Genomic DNA, 21,683 nt, shown 5'->3' with positions numbered 1-21,683 from the left:
TACCGTTGGGCTCCTTAATTATTGAGAGGCATGCAGCCCACCGTAAGTAATGTCCATATCCGTTTTTAGAATTTCGAGAACGCGATTATCCTCGGCGCTGTGGCCCAACAAATTTCGCCTACATCGCGCCAAAATACATGCGGTTTGAGAAGCTTGCAGGCAAAGCAACCTCTCCAGTGAACCTAACTCGTCGAAATAGCCAAAATTTGTTGGGCCACAGCGCCGAGGATAATCGCGTTCTCGAAATTCTAAAAACGGTTATGGACATTACTTACGGTGGGCTACATTCCTCTCAATAATTAAGGAGCCCAACGGTAATAGTTTAAAAGTTAACTATTAAATATTGGTTAACAAGCCTGCTAGTTAGCACGGCTTAGCTGCATTATGATGTACTACACCACTGACAATGCTATGCCAGAAAAAGCGCGCATCTAATTCAAATAGCTTATTTTTAAAAATTGCAGAAAGTCTTAGGTGAAACACCCTGTATAAAAAATTCCCTATGTTTCTAGGTTTCTGTGGCTTTTGGCTTCTACAACATACACATATATATATATATATATATATATATATATATATATATATATATATATATATATATATATATATATATATATATATATATATATATATATATATATATATATATATATATATATATATATATATTGTGTAAGAAAAAAGAGCACAGCGCGCTCGAAGAGGTGCCGATGTTGTCGTCGAATGTCACGTCTTTGACGTCTTACAGCGCTGTGACGTCGGACCGTGCATACGTGACGAACAGCACCGTTTATATTGCCTCGTGACACGATTAATTTTTTCCACGGACCCCTCAAGGACTCCTCCAGACCTGTTCGGGCGAGCAGACCAAGGGAACGCTAGATGTGGAACAATAAACGAAAATGGGGCCGTTGTACCATGTCGTCGACAGTTCTGAGTAATAAATGATGAATTGAGAAAAAACACTTCTCAGAAGTCAGGTGGTTGCTTCGAAATCCGTCTTTTATAACAGTTTTTAAATTTATTCTTTCGCCTATTTTCCCTTAGCACTGCCCTCCTTGATTCCGCACGTTAGCTGCCTTGATACCACACACTGCGACACTGCTAGTTGACTGCTATCTAGCTATCGGCAGGACATAACAAGAATTGGAATAGTTTGTAGAGCGGCAAAGGAATTAATTAAAAAAAACGTCCCAAAGCCTATCCCAGGCCCAAGACTCACTTGACAATAACACATCGAGCTCTATAAGCATGCGATTCAAACATTGCTGAGTGCTCATTCTAAAGGGTTGCGTTTGGATTCCAGCTTTCGAAGCACTTTGCCAGGTCTGTGACGCACCAGACTGTTAGATGGTTGACGTGGCTCTAACCGTAGTGAGACCACCATAGGGGTACCTGCCCGTTATTGTTCTAATTAAGCAGCGATGAGACAACAGAGCATATCTAGAGTGTTGCACAATAGAGACAGAATTAAACATTTTAATGCTCAAATTATGTAGTAATAAACACAAGCGATTAACCTCACATTATTTTGTAGTCGGATGCAGCTCAAGTCTACAGTCAAGCTCAGCCCACATTCAAGACCGCCGGAAGAATTCCTCCGATACAAAAAGTAGGCCGGTGTTAAATAATATTAAATAAACAAATAATAAATCCTTTCTTGCAATCCCAAAAAGGAGCTAATCACGAGACGAAATTATAAGTTAAAGAATATTGATGTCTCTGGATTTTTTTTTGATACAGTCTAACATCAAAAAGGTGATTTTGTTCACTACTGTGATTGTTCAGCGGAGTAATACAAGGCGCCGTGAACCGTGACCCACTGTTATCGACTGCAGTTTTTTTTTTAGTTGTATCCTACTATAGCTAATTTACCCCCCCCCCCTCATAAGCCAATATCAAAATTTTGTAGGCTCCGCTAACATGTGAGAAATTGCTATGTCATCAATTAACAGCAATTAGATTTTCGTCTGCTTTTTGCAGCTAGTCCGAGTTCTGGGGAAGACCAAATCGAAGGCCTTGAACCAACTCGAAGGCCCAGAGAGAGTAAACAATTTTTTTTTAATACACAACAGATGTGTTTCTGTTTTCCCTGCAACAGTTGTCAGAAAATGAGAGACGAGGAATTGTTGGACGCTGGCTGAAAGTCGCACATTCACGGCTGCCTTCTTTTTTTAAAACACAGTTTGTTTATAGAGACGACAAATGTCATGACCGAAAATCGCTGGCTATTGAGAACACGTTGACTCGAAACTTGGCATGCAAGGTCAGTGTAGTCGTGAATACAGTGTTTAGAAACGGTACGTCGCGAATACGCGAAACTGGGCATGAAAGAGTTAAAACGCTATAAATTTAAACGAAGCCGTCTACAACACGCTTTATTTCGTTTTTCGCGCTGGCCGCCCATGACAATAATTTGGTCGAGTAATAGATACCTTTAGAATACGGTGTATCCTGTTACCGTTACCGGAGTGCCGGGAGCCCACGCGCCGACAGTGAGCATGCGCTGATTGGTCCCGACGCGACAGGCGCGCGCGGGCAGCTGCCGGGTACCTGGCGCCATCTGGCGCCCTCAAAGCGACATGCGCATGCGCTCTAGCGGCGCGCGGGCTGCCAGCACTCCGGAAACGGTAACACGGTGTCCGCATGCTTTCCGAGATAGACTGTTACCGCGCGTTTTATTACTTGCGTAAACATTTCTCGCTCGCGGTCCGCATGCTTTCTATTTCCTTTTCCATAGTAGACGCAAAACAGCCCAGCTTTCAACAGAACCACGAACTCCCTCGGTGACCCAACACCACATTCAAAATGAAACGCTTGCTAAGAAAGTTGGGTTAGGCTTGGTTTATAGGTGACTAAACACGCTGATGCCACCAGATTAGTTTTTTTCTGACCTGAAATTGGAGATCTTTGGCTGTATAGTTAACAGACGCATCTGAGCACTCGTTCGCAAGGTAGTTGTTGCAGACTGGCACAAAAACGTACTAGCAAAACATACAAGGATGAATTAAGAAAAATCTCATAAAATGAGAACGGCTATATCGTTCCCTAGTTCCATTTCCAGAATGTCATTTTATTACTCGCTAGGGATGTTTGCATATTAATGAATGAATTACTAAATTTATCTGTCAAAAGGCCTGAAGCTCAAGGGTGCGGTTAAGGCGATTGGGATTAGGGAATGCGGTCAGGTGTGGACCGGAGTATCTCCCAAGAACAACCTGCGCTCTGCTCCCGTTGCTCGCAACGAACACCCGATATAGTGCACCTCGTGTGACAATTCCTGGCCTTTTGCCGCAACACGACAATGGCTCCAGCATGTCCAGGCCTACCACGGCTGAACCCTACCGAAACGAGATCACTCCTCCACTATCGTTAGCCTGTGCAACCTCGCCAGCGAACGCAAGCTCCACCGCGCGTTACTGTGTAGTGTGCCTACACCTGCGACACTGACTGACTGCACATATGTGTTGCTTTACCTCGCTTGATAAAAAAAGGAAATTTGCGCATGTGTTCGTCATGTGTTTCCTTTCTCCGTCCTTGTACATTCCCCTCAGTTCATTTGTCTCTCGGTACCCCAGCTTTCGCTGCTCTGTGCGCGAGTCAACTATTAAAATTGTAATAAAAAGATATGTCAGGTACGCACCTTCGGCTTCGCATGGGCGGTACAAAGGCCGAGTCGCCGAAGTAGTCGGACAGGACAGACTCTTGTCTCACCAGCTGAAGTCACGAGCCGCGGGAACGAAAGGAAAAAAATCACTCTCATACACAGTTCATAAGTAGTTTCGAAACCCCCAAAAGAGCGCAATAAGCTGCAATAGCAATCAGAAAAACAGCTGCGGTAATGTAAGAAACAGCCCATACGTCGGGAGGGTGTGTCTTCTCGGCTTTCTCCAGGACGCTCCGCAAGATGTCGTTGGTGTCTTGCAGCTTTCGGTTGGCTTCTCTGCAATGAGAGTGAGAGCAGGACGGGACCATCATAAAAGTGGTCTGTAGACAGCCTATAGACTTCTTATAGACTCTGTTGCCTTTCTATAGATGTTTCTTTTTATCTATTCATAGTATATATATATTTTATAGACAAATGTCTACTAAGAGTGTATGGCCATAAACCTATAGATTGCCCATAGACTGTCTATAGAATTTGTATTGACTATAGGCCGTTCTCTAGGGTTTCTCTATAGACAGTATATAGACTTTACAGACAGAAGTCTGTGGACAGTCTATAGAATATGTAAAGAAAATTTCCTAAGGGGAATGCACAACACCTGTCAGCAGGAGAAGCCCGCTTGCACGAATCAAAGGAATAAAACCAAGGCTCCTCAGCTCTGCGCTGTCGCGCACTACGAAGCTCCCGAGATTATTACAAAAGGATCTTAACTGCATAGTGGGTTCCCTTACCAAATTTATGGTGTGGTGTGGGCTAGAACGATCAGTTCACGAGTGCCGTTTCACGATCAGCGTTTGCACGAGTCCGTTCCGATCAATGTCTTTCATATTTGTTGCTGTAGCTCCCAGTCGCTTCAAAACTTTTCACCTGGCCTTTTTAACAACCAGCTTTGACTTCGGTTAGGCATAGGAAGATTAGTTTATAAATCTATGACGTACTTACAAGTACCTCTGTTAACGTTAAGGTACAACAGTGCTTTTCAATTCCCAAATAGCTTACACACTGACAGCTGCCTTGATATACAGTAAAGAGACAGACGCCAAGCAATGATGCACCAAGTGTTGAGAAGGGCTCAGAATCGCATTCATTCATTCATTCATTCATTCATTCATTCATTCATTCATTCATTCATTCATTCATTCATTCATTCATTCATTCATTCATTCATTCATTCATTCATTCATTTCTATTATTACGTGAAAAAATCTGAGGAAAACACTGCATTACAGGAGCTTGGGCAGCCCTAGATTCCGTTTTAAAGAGCAATGGAGTATGCATGCCCACAATTTCTGCGGCACTGACAGAAAGGCAAGTTTCGAATTGCAGCAAGAGGCATGCACTAAGGATGACGAAGTGAATAATATGATACATAACAGCAGAGTGTAGGGCTACTTTGACTTCACGATAAAAAGCTTTGCTGGAAATGAGAACGCAAAAAGGATCTGAATTCTGTCGTAACATATACTCAGAGAGATTCGAAGCGACGCGCTCATGAGCACTCCAGCGCCCCCTGTCGCGCAAGTTTGGAAGAAAACAGTAGAAAGAGCGACACCTGTTGTGGTCTCTACTCACTGCAGATGCTGCAGCTGCTTGGTAGCGAGTCCCTGCTCCTGCAGCACGCCCATGATCCGCTCCCGTTCACTGGGCAGAAAGGGGATGAAAACAAGACAGTGTATTAACCGCGAAGGTTCTGCCCAGTAGAAAAATACGACAAAGCCAGTTCCAAAATATGACAAAAATTTTATCCTTCTCCTAATAACCTCCGATTTCGTATTACAACGGCCGCGGCCATGTTATTGCGGCAAATTTCCGAGGATCGTCACTGCACGTGACTTTCGGACGCCAGGGAGTGCGTTTTCATTTCCTCGGACGCACCAAAGACGAAACACCCCTTAAAAAGCACACCAGAAGACACCTGAATAACAGCAGAATGAACATTCCATCCCGAACACCCCTAGTAAAAAGTACCTCGGAAGACACCCTAGTAGACATGCCAACATAAACAGCCGAAATCTCCACGCGTGTCTTACATCTAAAAAGTCTGAAAAACTTAGCTGGAATGAGTTGTGCAGAAGTAAATAAAGAAATTTCAAACGCTGCAGCTTTGCTCTACTTGTCAGAGTATGAAAACCAGCTCGCTGTAAAAGCTGTATTTGTTCTGAAATGAACCCAGTCAGCATCCCAATAGTACCCTTGTGGACTCCGATACATACACACCATTAGAAACAACCTATAGACAACACGTCAGAAATAAACCGACACAACATGCCAATTCTTAAACGTCACTTTGAGCATTGTATGTCCCTGACAACGCTCATCTTTTCCCCCTCAGTGTCTAAACCCGAGCGCATAGACCTTGTACGTCTTTGGACGAAGTTTCGCGCATGTGTGCACTCTAAACACGAATACACCTATACCGTATTGTGCGTTTTTATCGTAAAGACTTTCACAATTTTTCTTACCTCAACCGCTGGCTCCTTTGCGGTGAAACTGCACACAGAGCTTGCGTATTATGGTAACTTTTGTATCGTAGCAAGTTTTACAACGGTACTTACTTAGTTGAGCCGTGCATGATGCAAAAGCGTAATCGTGTGCGTCGAGATCGGCGTACCGAAACCCAAAACACCGAGTTTTTGCTGAAGGGCGGCAGTAGCGCCATCTGTCTTCCACAACGAAATTAAACAAGGAGAACACAGCTCAGGACTTCGCGACGTCGTCCTCCGACGCTCACGGAAGCAGACGATATAAGCTGAATTGAATAAAATCATTGCACGAAAAGAAGACGTCAAACAATATTCCTTGAATGGCAAAGCCTCGTTAAAATAGTTGATTCTGGCATTTTTTCCGCTCAGTTGGCCGAAAATGTTCGAAGCGCTTCAGTTGAAGCAGACGAAAAGGCCCCTGCGCTCCTTGCAACGCTCGCCTTGTGACGCTTTTCACTGCAGACGACAGATGGCGCTACTGCCGCCCTTCAGCAAAAAAAAAAAACGGTTTTTTGGGCTTCGGTACGCCGATCTCGACGCACACGATTGCGCTTTTGCATCATGCACGGTTCAACTAAGTAAGTACCGTTGTAAAACTAGCTACGATACAAAAGTTACCATAATACGCAAGCGTTGTGTGCAGTTTCAACGCGAACGAACCAGCGGTTGAGGTAAGAAAAATTTTGAAAGTCTTTACAATAAAAACGCACAATACGGTATATGGGAGTAAAAAGGAAGTAAGTTGTCCTCTAGCGCACACCCTATTTTAAAGGGTGTTTTGTTACACTCCAAACAGAAAGGAGTAAAAAAGGGAGTAAACTGTCCTCTAGCACACACCCTACTCCATTTTTACTCCCATATAGATGTACTGTTGTTTAGAGTGTAGAGGACAACTTTACTCCATTTTTTACTCCTTCCTGTTTAGAGTGACATGGGTGTGCAGCAGGTGTGTCGGGGGGTGCACTCACTCGTACAGCGCCCGGCACTTGTCCTCGTACTGCGAGCGTATCTGCGCCAGCTCGGTGCGCGTGAGCGCCACGTTGTTCTGGGTGTCCATGAGGCTGAGCCGCAGCTGCCGGTTCTCCTGCAGCGCCTCGTCCAGCTTCGAGTGCACCGAGGTGAGCTTGCGGTCGTGCGTCTCGTTCGCCCGGAGCCACTGCTCCACCTGAGGGGGAGGGAGGGCAGCAACAACGAAAGAAAATTAAAACTTACCTCTCTCCTCATACGTGCCGAAATGCGAAAGCATTTCGAGTTCCCTTGCTTCCTCCGATACTTAGTAATCTAATTAATCGTCGAGTACGGATATTTAATCAGTTAATTAATGAAGTTGATTAACTATCAATTGATTATCCGTGAATTACTCATTATTGGTTATTATTGATTGACTATTTAATCACGAATTAAATAGGTTTATTGGTTGGTTGGTTTATGGGGTTTAACGTCCCAAAGCGACTAAGGCTATGAGAGACGCCGTAGAGGAGGGCTCCGGAAATTTCGACCACCTGGGGTTCTTATTATTCAGTTAAATCCACCAATATTTTTATTTTTCGTTCAGTTCTGGAGGAATTGCTAGCAATTCATCAGTTTTGTGTATAACTTAGAGAATTACTAGTAATTCCTCCAGAATTGAGTGCACAATAAAAGAAATAAAAATTAACTGAATACATAACACAATCAGTTAATTAATGATTAATCAATTAATTTATAATACGCAATGACGATTGATTAATTATGCGCCGAGATATGGGTAATTAACTAATGAATATAACTAATTAGCTAATTGAATACCTGTAGTCGATGATTAATTACATTAGTAAGTAACAAAGGGAGCAACAGAACTCGAAATGCTTTCGGATATCCGCACGTAAGGTGACCCACGTAAGTAGCGGATTTAAACGCCTTATTATTTAATTATTTATTTTATTTTGTAATTAGGCCATTCATAATTTCCGTTCAATCATTATTAATCATTAAACACCTAATTACACTCTTACTGGATGATCGACAGTTGATGCGGACACGCTGTGTCCGCATTTCCTGTCCACAGCCCTTGGTGACACATTCTGACCACGCCATTCACAAGGAAATAAATGCTTTCGCATTAAAACATGGGGCCCTCGTTGTCGCGTATTATACGGCAGTGAAAAAATCGATTATGGCACAAATATTTAGGCAGCCGCTAATAGTTCGTAATGCTAAATATAAAACCTAGATTATGACCGAGTTCTTTTTCTACCACCCAGTAATTGAGTTCTTTATAGCAGTGAAAACACATTTTTTATCATCTTCGAAGGAGTTTCTTCTACTTCATGTTAAAGCTGCAGTTTCCAACCTGTAATTTGTATTTATTTCACTCTGTGCTAGGAAATGTCGCCCTTTTGTTGTCGTGCATGTTGTGCATATGATAAGGGAGCAGATTACTCATTGGCGTCCACCCAAACGCAGCCATACGGCTACAAAGGAAAGCTGTACAGCTTCAACAGAAACTTCGTAGTTAAAAAAAATCGATCTGGTCTGGGGTTTGAACCCGGAACCACCGCTTCACCGGAGCAGTTACTCTACCAACTGAGCTACAAAGGAAAGCAGTACAGCTGTTACAGAAACTTCGCAGTGATTCCACAGAAATGCAGTAATTTGCTCGCTTAATAAAATCTACTCCACCGTGGGGGATTCCCCTAAGAGTTTGGCCACGTTGTGCAAATATGTATTTGGCACGTTAAAGAACCCCAGGTGGTCGAAATTTCCGGAGCCCTCCACTATACGGCGTCTCTCATAGCCTTATACCCATGCCACACGCTCACAAGAAATGGCAGTAAATGCTTAAGGCCTTAAGTTTGTTAATGCCATTATTTTCGGAGTTGGTGCTACACGTCCACATTTAATGCCATTATCGAAAGTGACGATGACGATAACGCTTGCAAGGTAGTTAAAAGCTTCATCTGAATATAAACATTGCTAATGAGCACAATATATGAGAAATGTTGTTCAAATGTAATATAAAATCGATTTTTCAGAAAATACGGCTGTTCCTTCTTTACAAGTAGAAAAAGTAGCCATAGACTCGCATGTCAGCACCCAAGTCGAGAGTACCTGTCAATAAGGCTGATAAAAATGGCGCTCTTCGCATCGAAAATGCAGTATAGTTGCCTCATCTGACTTAAAGTTAAGAATTAACTATTTCCTACTGTTAGGAAGTTGCTACTAACAAAGCTGCATGCTTTTCTGCGTGTGGAATGGGAACGAGAGTAGGCATTGCACGGGCGAATGAGTTGTGGCGAACTCAGTAGGTCGCGAATGGCAGTAAGGCTAATGCCATTAAATTTGTGCGTGTGGCACCACACGAATGCCATTAAAACTTAAGGCACTAAGCACTTAATGGCATTAAATCTGTACGTGTGGCACGGGTATTAGTCACTTTGGGACGTTAAACCCCATAAACCAAACCAAGCCATATGTATTTGATATATCTCCATGCATACTTAGAATTTTGGTTGGCAAAATTGCGTGAGATATATCACCTGACGCTTGATAAACCCTACAATTGCTGCTTCGTCAACTCTCTATACAAAACTTTTGTTATTGCATAAATAAAGCTCGCGTTCAAGACCGGACAATACTTGTTACGCGGGAGAACGGGATTGCAACGGCAATAAAGGTGTCTTCCAGACTGATATCTCTGACACGCGATGTGTGGCATCACGGAGGAGTTACAGCTTTCAATCCTGCTCCAATGAACACTCTTAGGCGACGTCAGCTGCTGCTTTTGCCGTGAGGCACCAACAAACAACACTAGCTGGAAGACAAATGTGACAAAGAGGAAACTACACATTTAACACCTTGTACGTACATCACGGAAACAAAGCGGTTAGCATGTAAAATGACACGTCAGACAAGTTTCAAAGCATAAACACGCGCTCTTCGTCGCACCTGTTTCTGAATCACGCTACGTGACGTCACTCATGTACAGCAGGCCATATATGCATATGGCCTGCTGGCCATATGGCCATATATTACGCATATATTAATACGCATAAACTTGCCGCACAAAGTGAGCATGATGTATGCTTCCAAATCCTTGACGGCCACAGAAATGTACTGCATCTCGTTCGCGCTTATGCGCTTTGACGCAGAAAGTTTTCTGTCGTGCGACACACCAACGGCTTGCGGGCGAGCAGCAACCATGGGGAGACAGGGAACAGAGAAGGTTGCCACACAGCTACAAACCAACGCTACATGGCTTTCTCACAGACTTCTCAGCTGAATAAAAATTAGTCCTGATGCGGTGCTTAACCCAACACCACCGCAGTAATGCTAATTCCCAATGAGCTCTAGTATTCTATTGGACGTCCATGGGACGTCCCATAGACGTCCACAGGACGTCCACGGGTGTTTCAGTGCCCACTGGGTTGCTCCATCGATTAAAATGGACTCTAACTTGAGAGGATTCTTATGAACGCATTGACCAATAGAAGGCATGCTCGTTTCAATAAATGGCAAATTCCTCGAGTATTTCGCCCGGTAGCGTGTCATTGTTAGTGTAAGCGCTTAAAGTACCTCATTCGTTTCAAAGTCCTTCACTCAATGCCGCGCAAGTTAAAAAGTGAAAAGGGAATGAAGAGTCGTGAATGGTGACCTTTTCGAAGAGAGACACGTGCGACTGCAGCTCGTTCATCTCTTCACTCATCTTGGCTTGCAACGTCCTCCGCTTGGCCTCCACCTCCTCCTCTGCCTGCGTAGAAAACAAAACACGTCAAACGTAATTTCTGCGCGCTTCAATCAAAAACACTTATCCTCGTTGTAGCTAGCTTTCGCATGCGCCGCATCTGTGTCAGAACTCTGATCATACCAGTTGCGAAAATCTCCGCTGGGCCATATGTGTGCAAAACGTAACTGTTTAACGAGGAAAGAAAGGCGCAGTAAGCTTAGCTATCAGTGGACACCTCGATAAACCAAAGAGATGAAGGAGGGAATGAAAGAAGGAAAGGAGAAAGAGGCGCCGTAGTGGAAGACTACGGATTAACCTCGACCACCTTGGGTTCTTCAGTGTGCGAAGACTACGGATTAACTTCGACCGCCTTGGGTTCTTCAGTGTGCACTGAAATGGCGCATCACGCGGGCGCCTTTTGAGTTTGACCTCATTGAGTTTTGCCTAAATGTCTAGACGAAACTCATCCATTTCTTGCGGGTCTCACTAGCTGCTGGCGGCGGTGGAGAACGATAAGGCCCACCATCAGCAGCTTCATCAACACCGGACGTTTAAAGATTACAACAGGACAAGGACTTATCCCAGTGACTTTCAGTTAGCCATGATACCGGCGACATCTCTGCAGCAGCGAATTTATTAACCTCATCACTCCTACTGATATTTTTTTTGCCCTTGAGCCGACCACATTTCCGTTCCCCCGCCGTTCAACTTTAGCCCGGAGCGTGCGGAAAAACGGCGGCAGGTGCGGCAGTGAGTCACGGCGAAATGGATGCACGGAACGGATGTGGGTGTGCTGTCTGCGCCATAAATAGGACGGACTCGTGGCTCGAATAAAATCCAGCGAAAATGCAATAAAATGCGCTAAGAGAGTAGCGGAGGACGAACGTGTTTAATTATACTCATATTTTCTAGACGCGGTGTGCATAAATACTCGCCGAAGAGTCAAACTACCTAGCCGCCCTTCTACTCCTGTAAGGGAAGCACACGTGACTGCACGCAGAGGGCTCGGCACTTTGCGCTAGAAAATTGCAAGCCCCGTGTACTGCAGGTGGTTGGTTAGATTGCGCATACATCACCTCGCACCAACACTCACGGATTTATTATTTTCGAAGTAAACACACAGCTAAGAAAAGCACAGGGTGCATGACGGCCGCCTCCAGTGCAGGATGAATAGGAAGAGCTTGTCATCTGCTAGGACTAAAATTCAGAGGGACGCCCTTTGGCAATGCTATAGCATGAAGTTCATTCTTTTTACCAGAAGTTACTTCACTTCCGGTCAAGTCACGTCACTCCAGTCCAGCCAGCGGGCATTATTCTCTCTGATGACTTCACTTTCTTCCAGCTATTGGGCGTTATCTGCTTTGGTGACGCTTAAAACGACGGCGCTCGTCACGCTGCCCTTCCTCTTACCTTGGCTTTAGCTTGCAGCTCGACAAGCTTGACCTGGTTGTCCATTTCTTCCTCCATGCGTCGTAAGTGTTCTTCGTGCTCTTTCTTCTCCCTGGATAGAAAGACAAAGAGAATGTCATTCTACCTATCGCCTTCTAAGCACAAGCATGCGCAGCTACAGAAACACATTCTGTCTATCGCCTTCCAAACACAAGCATGCGCAGCTACACAAACACATTCTGTCTATCGCCTTCCAAACACAAGCATGCGCAGCTACAGAAACACATTCTGTCTATCGCCTTCCAAACACAAGCATGCGCAGCTACAGAAACACATTCTGTCTATCGCCTTCCAAACACAAGCATGCGCAGCTACAGAAACACATTCTGTCTATCGCCTTCCAAACACAAGCATGCGCAGCTACAGAAACACATTCTGTCTATCGCCTTCCAAACACAAGCATGCGCAGCTACAGAAACACATCTGTCTATCGCCTTCCAAACACAAGCATGCGCAGCTACACAAACACATTCTGTCTATCGCCTTCCAAACACAAGCATGCGCAGCTACACAAACACATTCTGTCTATCGCCTTCCAAACACAAGCATGCGCAGCTACACAAACACATTCTGTCTATCGCCTTCCAAACCCAAGCATGCGCAGCTACAGAAACACATTCTATTTATCGTCTTCCAAGCACAAGCATGTGCAGCTACAGAAACACATTCTATCTATCGCCTTCCAAGCACAAGCATGCTCAGCTACAGAAACACATTCTATCTATCGCTTTCCAAGCACAAGCATGCTCAGCTACAGAAACACATTCTGTCTATCGCCTTCCAAACACAAGCATGCGCAGCTACACAAACACATTCTGTCTATCGCCTTCCAAACACAAGCATGCGCAGCTACACAAACACATTCTGTCTATCGCCTTCCAAACACAAGCATGCGCAGCTACACAAACACATTCTGTCTATCGCCTTCCAAACTCAAGCATGCGCAGCTACACAAACACATTCTGTCTATCGCCTTCCAAACCCAGGCATGCGCAGCTACAGAAACACATTCTATTTATCGTCTTCCAAGCACAAGCATGTGCAGCTACAGAAACACATTCTATCTATCGCCTTCCAAGCACAAGCATGCTCAGCTACAGAAACACATTCTATCTATCGCTTTCCAAGCACAAGCATGCTCAGCTACAGAAACACATTCTATCTATCGCCTTCCAAGCACAAGCTTGCACAGCCACAGAAACACGAAAAGCCATAGCGAGCACTGTGCCCACAGAACCTCTATTTTTAATTGAATATGTTTTACTAATGGAGTTTATTTCTGGGCTGATTTTATATTCTGTTTTTATTCCGATAATCTGCTATTCTAAATGTCCTTCTGAATTAGCGTCATTTTCTTTTATCCACCCTTCGCTTTTGGCTTCGACAAAGATGTGTGTCCGCTATCGCCCGAATCAGGAGCTTAGTGGGGCAGATGACAAGGATGGTATACCATCTAGAGAAAAAAATACCTGTATTGTAACGCTCTTGTTTTCAATGTAGGATGCGTTTTTGGCGAAGTGCAGAGGAAAAAAATGACTATTATTCCACGACAAAGTTCAAGGTTAGGCACTACTGAAGGCCTGCTTCTTTGTAGGCGACAGGTCTGGCGCTATCCGGCATACCTCGAGCATTGCTGTATGTATGCCTAGTATTTCATGAAAAAAAAAATTCGCAGGAACACCTGATTACATTGTGTGTTGGCAATACCATAGCAATAGAAGTGGTTCATGCCTTTACCGAAAGTGACGTTACTTCTCTTCTGATGACGTCACTTTCGTCCAGCCAATGGGAATGCTCTGGTCTAGTGACATCACTTCCCGTCAGCTGACGTCACTTCCCTCCAGCCAGTTAGCGAATTTAGCTTCCACCGACACATTTTTTCCCCCAGATGAGGCTTCTAATGCTTTGTCATTAAAGAAGAAACAACATATCGAAGTAGGAGAAACACTGGGACCCTCCTTGACTGCATCGACATAGGCGGTTCCAGAATACAACAAAAAATTTTATCATCCTGTTGTTACGACAAGTTTTTCTGTAGTATTGCGAAGATGTCTGTTGTCACGACAGGAGACTGCAGAGTACTACAGAAAGCCCTCTGCCGCCGCGGTGGCTCAGTGGTTATGGTGCTCGGCTGCTGACCCGAAAGACGCGGGTTCGATCCCGGCCGCGGCGATTGAATTTCTTTGGAGGAGAAATTTAGAGGCGCGTGTACTGTGCGATGTCAGTGCACGTCAAAGAGCCCCAGGTGGTCGAAATTTCCGGAGCCCTCCACTACGGCGTCTCTCATAGCCTTAGTCGCTTTGGGACGTTAAACTCAAAAAAAAAAGAAAGCCCTGTTCTTACAACAAGAATTTCTGTTGTCAGGTCCAAATATTCTACAGGAATATCTGTTGTGACCACAGAAACGTTCCTGTTGTGTTTTTCCATAGGCATGGCACTCGTAACAAGACAAGCGACCTTCAATCCGCAGACAAACATAGAACAGTTGGATTGGCACTATGGTCCTTGGTCTCAGCAGCAGTCAGGGTATACCAGAGACAGCAATGATATACGCAGCGGCAGAGCGTCGCTCTCACCCACCTGAGCCAAGTGTTCTCCAGTTGACTGTTCTCTTCCTGTAACCTCTTCATGTTGTCCAGGAGGTCGGCGATGACGTCCTCGAAGCGCTCAACCACCTGCGGCTTCTCGCTCCGCTGCAGTTCCTTGTACAGGTCGTTGAGCGTCTCCTCGCTGCTGGGACAACCGGAGAGGGGAAAGGGGGAGGGGGACGCGACACAACACAAACGCAGGGGAGAGGAAGAGAGAAGAAGGGGAGAATGAGAGGACCGTCTACATACGTGCTCCACGATGCACGTGAGTCAATCGTAAAAACAAGCACAACCTTTACTTGCTTTCATTTCTTTTTATGAAAGCGCAGGGATAATGACCTGTGTGTCGAGTAAATGAAAGTGCCTCGCATTTCAAGAAATCTGCCTGTTGTGCAAAGGGCGTTCACCTCGCGTGTTGTTCCTAAGGAAGTCCGTCGTTGTTTCTTTCCTGGCCGGAAAGACGACAGAAACGTGTCAAAAATACGACAAAATATTTTGTAGTTTTGTCGTAATGACATATATTTCTGTTGTTTTGTAGTTTTTTTTTCTGTTGTACTTTTCTGTAATGTGCTGTTTTGTAGCACCTCTCTTTAGCAAGTGCACGAAATTATGTTGGTACAATAGAGAATACTGTTGTTACAATAAGTTCTTGGTCAAAAACATTACAAGAAATCTGTCATGACGACAGAAACTTGGAAACTTTTCTGTATTGTTTATCGACTGGGAATTGTGACTCTAGAGAGGTCGACTTTACTGCTCTCTGAGCCCCGACGGGTAAACATTGGCAGGTCAACAGGTAAACACCAGGTAAGTATCGTGTTTCCGAGATGTAAACAACGAGCTCTCCACTTTGAAATTTAGGACGCCCAACAAACGGCGAGGAAAATGCTGTTCTTGACGCTGACGGGAGAGCGAAAAAAAAATTATTGTTGACACATTATTTGGTAAACAAACCGGGCTAATCCATTCGCGCACACTGGTCAGCGTAGCCAAGTGACAAATATGAAAACAGGGCATGCCAGAAATTGCCGTCTTGAATCACGGGTTGCCAGTTGGGCGCCGTACGAGCACGTTGAATACCCAGCGTGTATTTGAGAGTTCTATTTTAGCTGCCTCATCGTTGTAAGCAGGAGCTGTCGACAGAAATGTCACGCTTTTAAATTGGTCGGAATGGGCGATGGCGTTCTGTGGACTCCCTGGCAGCATTGCAAGACGCTGTCGCGTTCCACTCTTAGAGGCGAAGCTTAACATCTTAACCACACATCAGTGACACAAGCAGCAACACCGTGCTTAAGGCTTTCGCCTCACCGCACTTTAGGTCAACAAAGTGCCCCCCTGACTTTTTTCAACTTTGCTCATTAACACCGCACGGCTGTAGTGCAGCGCCTATGTCGAAGACTAGGTATAAAAAAGCAATAAAGCACAAGACTCTTCATCACACGCCACGAAGTGCGACTGGTTAGAACCAATAAAAAATATAAAATCAATAAAAAATATTGAATTGTAGCCGTTAAATGCAGCCCTGCATTAAAACTTGAAGATCACTGCGACGACCCGCATTGGAGCAATACGAAAGCAAAACGTCCACATACTATATCGGCGTCCGTGGCTGTTCTGACGTCTAAGTTTATTTTCTCGCGTTTTTTCGCGCTTAATTAATTAGCTAATCACACCTCATCGACCAAATTTTTTCGCACGGCAACATTTTATCCCCCACTATCTGCCACAATCACATTTTCGCAAACTTATCCTCATAGAGCGCCGTAAACTTGCGGACACTTTTTGCTGACGCGTCAGAGCCATATAATGTTCTCGCATTCATAAATGAATGTGGCACAACCATAGACTCATATTTCCGAAATACAAACAAGAACTATCCCTAGAGCCGCATCAAAGTGGCGGCCGATCGAACCACACTAATGGCGTATTCCATTCGGCGATCCGGAGCAACTCTCTGAAACTGCGAAGGAGCAAAATGTCTAGGGAGTCTAGGGACCGCATACCGTCGCGGTCCAATCAGAACTTAGGATCTTCATCCAAATCGCCCTTTAAAACGGGCTCTTTGGTTTCACGCAGCAAGCAAACTTGCTCCGGATCGCCTATTGGATAGTGCCATAAGTCAATCTTGGTGCAGCGTTGGCGTACACAGTCGTGAAAGTGAGGCGGTACGGTGGAGTTCCGAAAGGGGGCGAACTGCGCTGTTCAATATACGTTCTCGCAAAAGTAAGTTGCGATGCTGCACTGCATTTTAGTCACGTTAAGCCCAAAGCAATAACTTTCAAGTCGCACAGAATTGTAAAATTCGCGAGCCGCCCTAGTTTTTAACCACCCAGCGCTGAAGATGGAGGTGAACAGCGGGCTCTGAGCTAAGCCTACCAGACAATTCGCAGAAAGCAACAAGAAATCCTCCACATCACGCGTGAAAAGCAATGAACTAAAAGCGTACAATACAGGCGTGCAAGAGCAGGAAAGTATCATTGTGCACTCTGAACTGAAAGGAATATAAAGGGTGTAAGTTGTCTCCTCTAGTGCACTCCTTTTTAAAAAACGGAGTGCGCTAGAGGAGACAAGTTACACCCTTTTTACTCCCATAAAGGCGTATTTGTGTTCAAAGTGTACGGTACTGTGAAGACCGCTGTCACTCTCGAACCAGGGTAGTCCCATTCATCGCGCGATGGCCGGGTCAAACACAGTTCTTCGCTCCTTACTTGGATTTTGCCCCGTCCACTAAACGCAGGCGGCATGCCTCCATGCACACGCGTGAACGCAGCTCTAAAGCCATGGTCTTGGCTTTAGGCCTGTCCACTCACACGCAGTTTCTTTCTAGCGCCGGAAGAAATACTGTAGCTGCTACTCAATTTAATCGGTGCGTCAGCCTGTTTAATACAGACTCCAGACGCTTAATTCAAGCCCAAACCACAGTTAATCCGAGCGCCAACGCAAATAATACGAACGGCAACTAATTTCATCCAATATACCAGCGTTGTTGATCCATGTTCCAGCGTTTTTAACACCGCGAACCAAACTTCGCGTGCAAAGAATAACACTGCAAACGACTTTAAAGGTGCGCTGAGGACAAATCCATGCAATTCTATTATTCTATTTTGAAGTGAATAGCGGTGAAGCATAGCCTCCGGGATCCGCAACAAAAAATCGATGTTGACGCATTCATTTTACTTGTGAAATCGTCCGGTGGCGGCGCCACCAGTATTTTGTTTATTGCTCTTTTTGACTTTAAAAGCGCCGGTTTCAACGAGGATGGTCTCTTTGTGATTAGAACGCGGTACGCTATTGATATAAGCCAACTGTTATCTGTCCTGAGACCCCCCTTAAAGAACGCAGCCACTGATACCGAGAACATTACGCGAGACTGATCGAACTCTCGATTACCAATGTAAAAAATTGTTCATCGCCTCTTTCTCGGTTAACACGTCAGCTTATCTTGCTATTGTCCGGCCTACATTAGAATACGCATGCTCAGTCTGGAACCCTCGTCAACCTAACCCTTCCAGCACCCTAGAATAGTTAAAAAATCACGCAGCCAGATTAATTTTTTTCGGAGTATTCTTTTCACTCTGGCATCACTGGAGTTAAATCACAGGCCCACTTTACTAACCTCTAGCCTCGAATTGAGACTTTGAGTATTTAGGCTTTGCCTATTTCAAAAAAATTTTAACACGCACCACTAGGTGTTTCAGTCATCCTGCCAAATTGTTGCTTATTCAAGCCGCAATAAGCATCCCAAGCTCCTCTACCCTGCTCCAGCGTGAACTACAGACCATCCTCGCTCATTCTTCGTACAAACAGCAACTCAGGACTGGAACAGCCCGCCAATCGATTCTGTGCACCACTCCGATCGACTACATTTCTAGGCTTTCACCGCATCTTTCTTAACTTCAACGCTCAGCGTATCCCTTATATAATAACAAATTCCTGGGGCATTGGAGGAACCGATACTAAACAGCAAATAAATAAATCGCGTCAGACACAGCTAAATTGAAAGAGCATAAATCGCCAGTGCGACACAACTGCAAAGAATCACATGGTAATGGTGCACAATGGTATAGTGAGTCGGAAAATCGCCAGGACTATTTTGCACAAAAAAAAAAACTCCGCTTGATTTTAGAGGCAAACTGCCGTGCCCGATGGAATAATGTCCACAAAATGAGGAACGGCCCGTAGGCAATGCCTTGCCTGAAGAAAAACATGGATACAAATGACTCACAGCGAACTTCCATGGAACATTTCAGGACTCCACACATCGGAACAAAGAAGAACGCAGTTAGAATCCCCAGAGACGGTGTTTTTGCTGCTCTCGCTGCCATACTAATTTTTTTTTTTTTGCCTTCAGCATTGTACTTCTCTTTTATTTTATTGAGTACGTTCACGCGCTGCAAGGTGGAGAGCAGCCTAATCGGCATTTAAAGGCAACGAAAACGTCCTGCAGAGATCAACGACCGACTTCATGAACCATGTCCGAGAAAAAAGAGAAAATATCAGGAAGCCTCATAGCTACAATTAACGACGACCTCAAGCAGAGGCAAACAGTCCGCCAGTTTTCGTCTGATTCCTAAAGCAGAACACGACGTCCAGCGATATATATATATATATATATATATATATATATATATATATATATATATATATATATATATATATATATATATTCAGTAATATTCTCTATTGATCAACAGCACAAAATAATTAAATAAATAAAAAATCCCCTCTGTTCCTTAGTTTCTGTGGCTTTTGGCTTCTCTCATTTATATATATATATCTTGATGTGCAATAAGTTTTTTTCACCATGAAATTATTTACGGATACTTTCACAAAATTTCACTTTTATATCTCGTGAAAAATGTTTGCTGATATATATTTTTCCTCTCAATCTTGTGAAAGGTTGCAGAGTCAAAGAAATATGAAAAAAGGCTTGTTCAACATTCAATGCGTTCCTAATGGCATGCTGCAGGTCATGACATTATAGGAATTTTTCTTTTTTTCCCAAAGAACTAGTTTTGGCTTTGAATTTTTGCGACGCACTGTGTACAGACATATCTATAGGGTGAGAAGAAAATTTCATACCAAACATTGCAAACTCGCAACATTTGCAAAACAAAGAACATCTTGACTTGCACTATGATCCTAGGAGCGCGGTAAAATAAACGGGGTCAATATAGATAAAACGGACATGAAGAAATTAGCTCCGCGAGGTGAGTACCTAGGCAGAATAACCATAACGGAGAAAAAACGCCCATTGTCAGAGCGTTTCCCCGCAATGCAGAGCAGTCGCGATTCACGAAAATATTTTTTTAGTGTACTTTCCGGTCGACTTTAGCACTGAAGCTTCGGGGCTTCAAAAAAAAACGAGGCATACAAGCGGATACAACAAACATTTTCGAAACCATAGAGTTTCTTACTATTACCTAGAGGGAAAGCTGGCGACCCCTCTATGGGAGTTTGCATGGAGACCCCTCGAGACCACTTCAGCCACCATGGGCGCTCAAAGCATCATGGGGCGGTGAGCTACCGACTGCAGAACTACAGCTTTTGGCCAAAAAATAATAGAAAAATAAAGCTGTTAGATAACTACAAATGTCCTAACATTCAATATCTTGTCTAATGATTGCAACAAACGAGCAGAAAAGCATTTAAGTGCAAAGTTTGCCCAAAATAAGAGACGACTCGCTCTCCTATTGGCCAAGTGATGAACACTAAAAAAACTAATATTGCGTAATTAACAGGCGCACTTTTAAAAGTAAATATGTTTTAAAAAAAATGTTGTTGCTTAGATGCTTTAAGAGGTTTTTTTAATGGCATTTCGGAAGAGTGAAACCTTTTATTGGCGTCGTGTGTCGTCGCGTTTTCACTACTATGGCTTTTGCACATTGCGTTCGGGCCAAAGTCGTCTGCGCACACACGGACAGCGTTTTTGGAATGAAACATCTTAGTAATGACACTCCGTGTTCCTGAAAAATTACGACTGTTCCGCAACAAGTAGCTCACCGCCCCATGATGCTTTGGGCGTCCATGGTGGCTGAAGTGCAGCGCCGCCAGCTTTCCCTCTAGGTAATAGTAAGAAACTCTATGTTCAAAACAGCAGTTTTTTTGGCCATTTCTTGGGGATTTCAAAGCCGCATCCACTCTTAAGTAAACACAAGTTTCGTGGCTTTAAAGGACATCTACTGCTGTACACACAACGCTTTTCTTAATGGAGAAAATATTTCACGCATGGAGAGGGGAGGACTGCAAGTTGGGCGTGTTGGTATAGCTTAATACTTAGGAAAACAGTGCCAACAAGACAAACGCTCGTCCTGAGTATTCCTCTTCTTGAATAGGAGAGCCAAGCTGAGTTCACAACACTCCAGAAAGGTCAGTGTGTCCGTAAGACTGCCTTAAACCCTGCGGAAGACAAGCTTCCAGACAAGTTGATGTGGGAACTCGGACGGGAGTTCAGCGTTTTCTATATGGTGCTATTTTGTCTGATTTAGTGCGACAGGTACACGGACGCAGTCTAGCATGCACTGTTGCAACAAAGTCGCATTCGTACCTGTTTCGTAACGTTCTTAAATTTACTTAACGTTTCTTAACGTTCTTAAAGTCTGCGCAAGTCTGGTGGTGGTGGTGGAAACTTTTATTGCCAATGATGTAAATCGTGGGGGCGAAGCCCCCTACATGGCACTTGGATGCCTCCTCAATGTGAGGAGGAGGCACCCTTACAACGCGAAGGATAGCCCCTGGAGCGCAATCCTTCTGTGAGCGCTGGAGATGATCCGGCGCTGGTCTTGAGCGGA

At 44.3% G+C, this 21,683-nt stretch overlaps 1 protein-coding gene across 2 annotated transcripts in view; it reads right to left on the bottom strand.

Annotated features, from left to right (window-relative positions):
- LOC149366051 (uncharacterized) overlaps positions 1–21,683 on the bottom strand; it is a 99,952-nt gene that overhangs the window by 29,810 nt on the left and 48,459 nt on the right. Inside the window, exons 3-9 of one of the 2 annotated variants that reach the window (XM_089547933.1) lie at positions 14,885–15,037; positions 12,266–12,356; positions 10,784–10,879; positions 7,119–7,315; positions 5,240–5,308; positions 3,862–3,943; positions 3,644–3,717 (exon numbers count right to left, since the gene is read on the bottom strand). In XM_089547933.1, the coding sequence (XP_089404059.1) occupies positions 3,644–3,717; positions 3,862–3,943; positions 5,240–5,308; positions 7,119–7,315; positions 10,784–10,879; positions 12,266–12,356; positions 14,885–15,037 (762 nt within the window). The remainder of the gene's footprint in view (positions 1–3,643; positions 3,718–3,861; positions 3,944–5,239; positions 5,309–7,118; positions 7,316–10,783; positions 10,880–12,265; positions 12,357–14,884; positions 15,038–21,683) is intronic. The other variant, XM_089547942.1, reaches the window with a different exon arrangement.

Source organism: Amblyomma mixtum, chromosome 1 (genome assembly GCF_055824585.1).
Source record: "Amblyomma mixtum isolate Tamu chromosome 1, ASM5582458v1, whole genome shotgun sequence".
Taxonomy (NCBI): domain Eukaryota; kingdom Metazoa; phylum Arthropoda; class Arachnida; order Ixodida; family Ixodidae; genus Amblyomma; species Amblyomma mixtum.
Note: the sequence above shows the minus strand (reverse complement) of the source record. Positions and strands in the feature narration are given on the sequence as shown.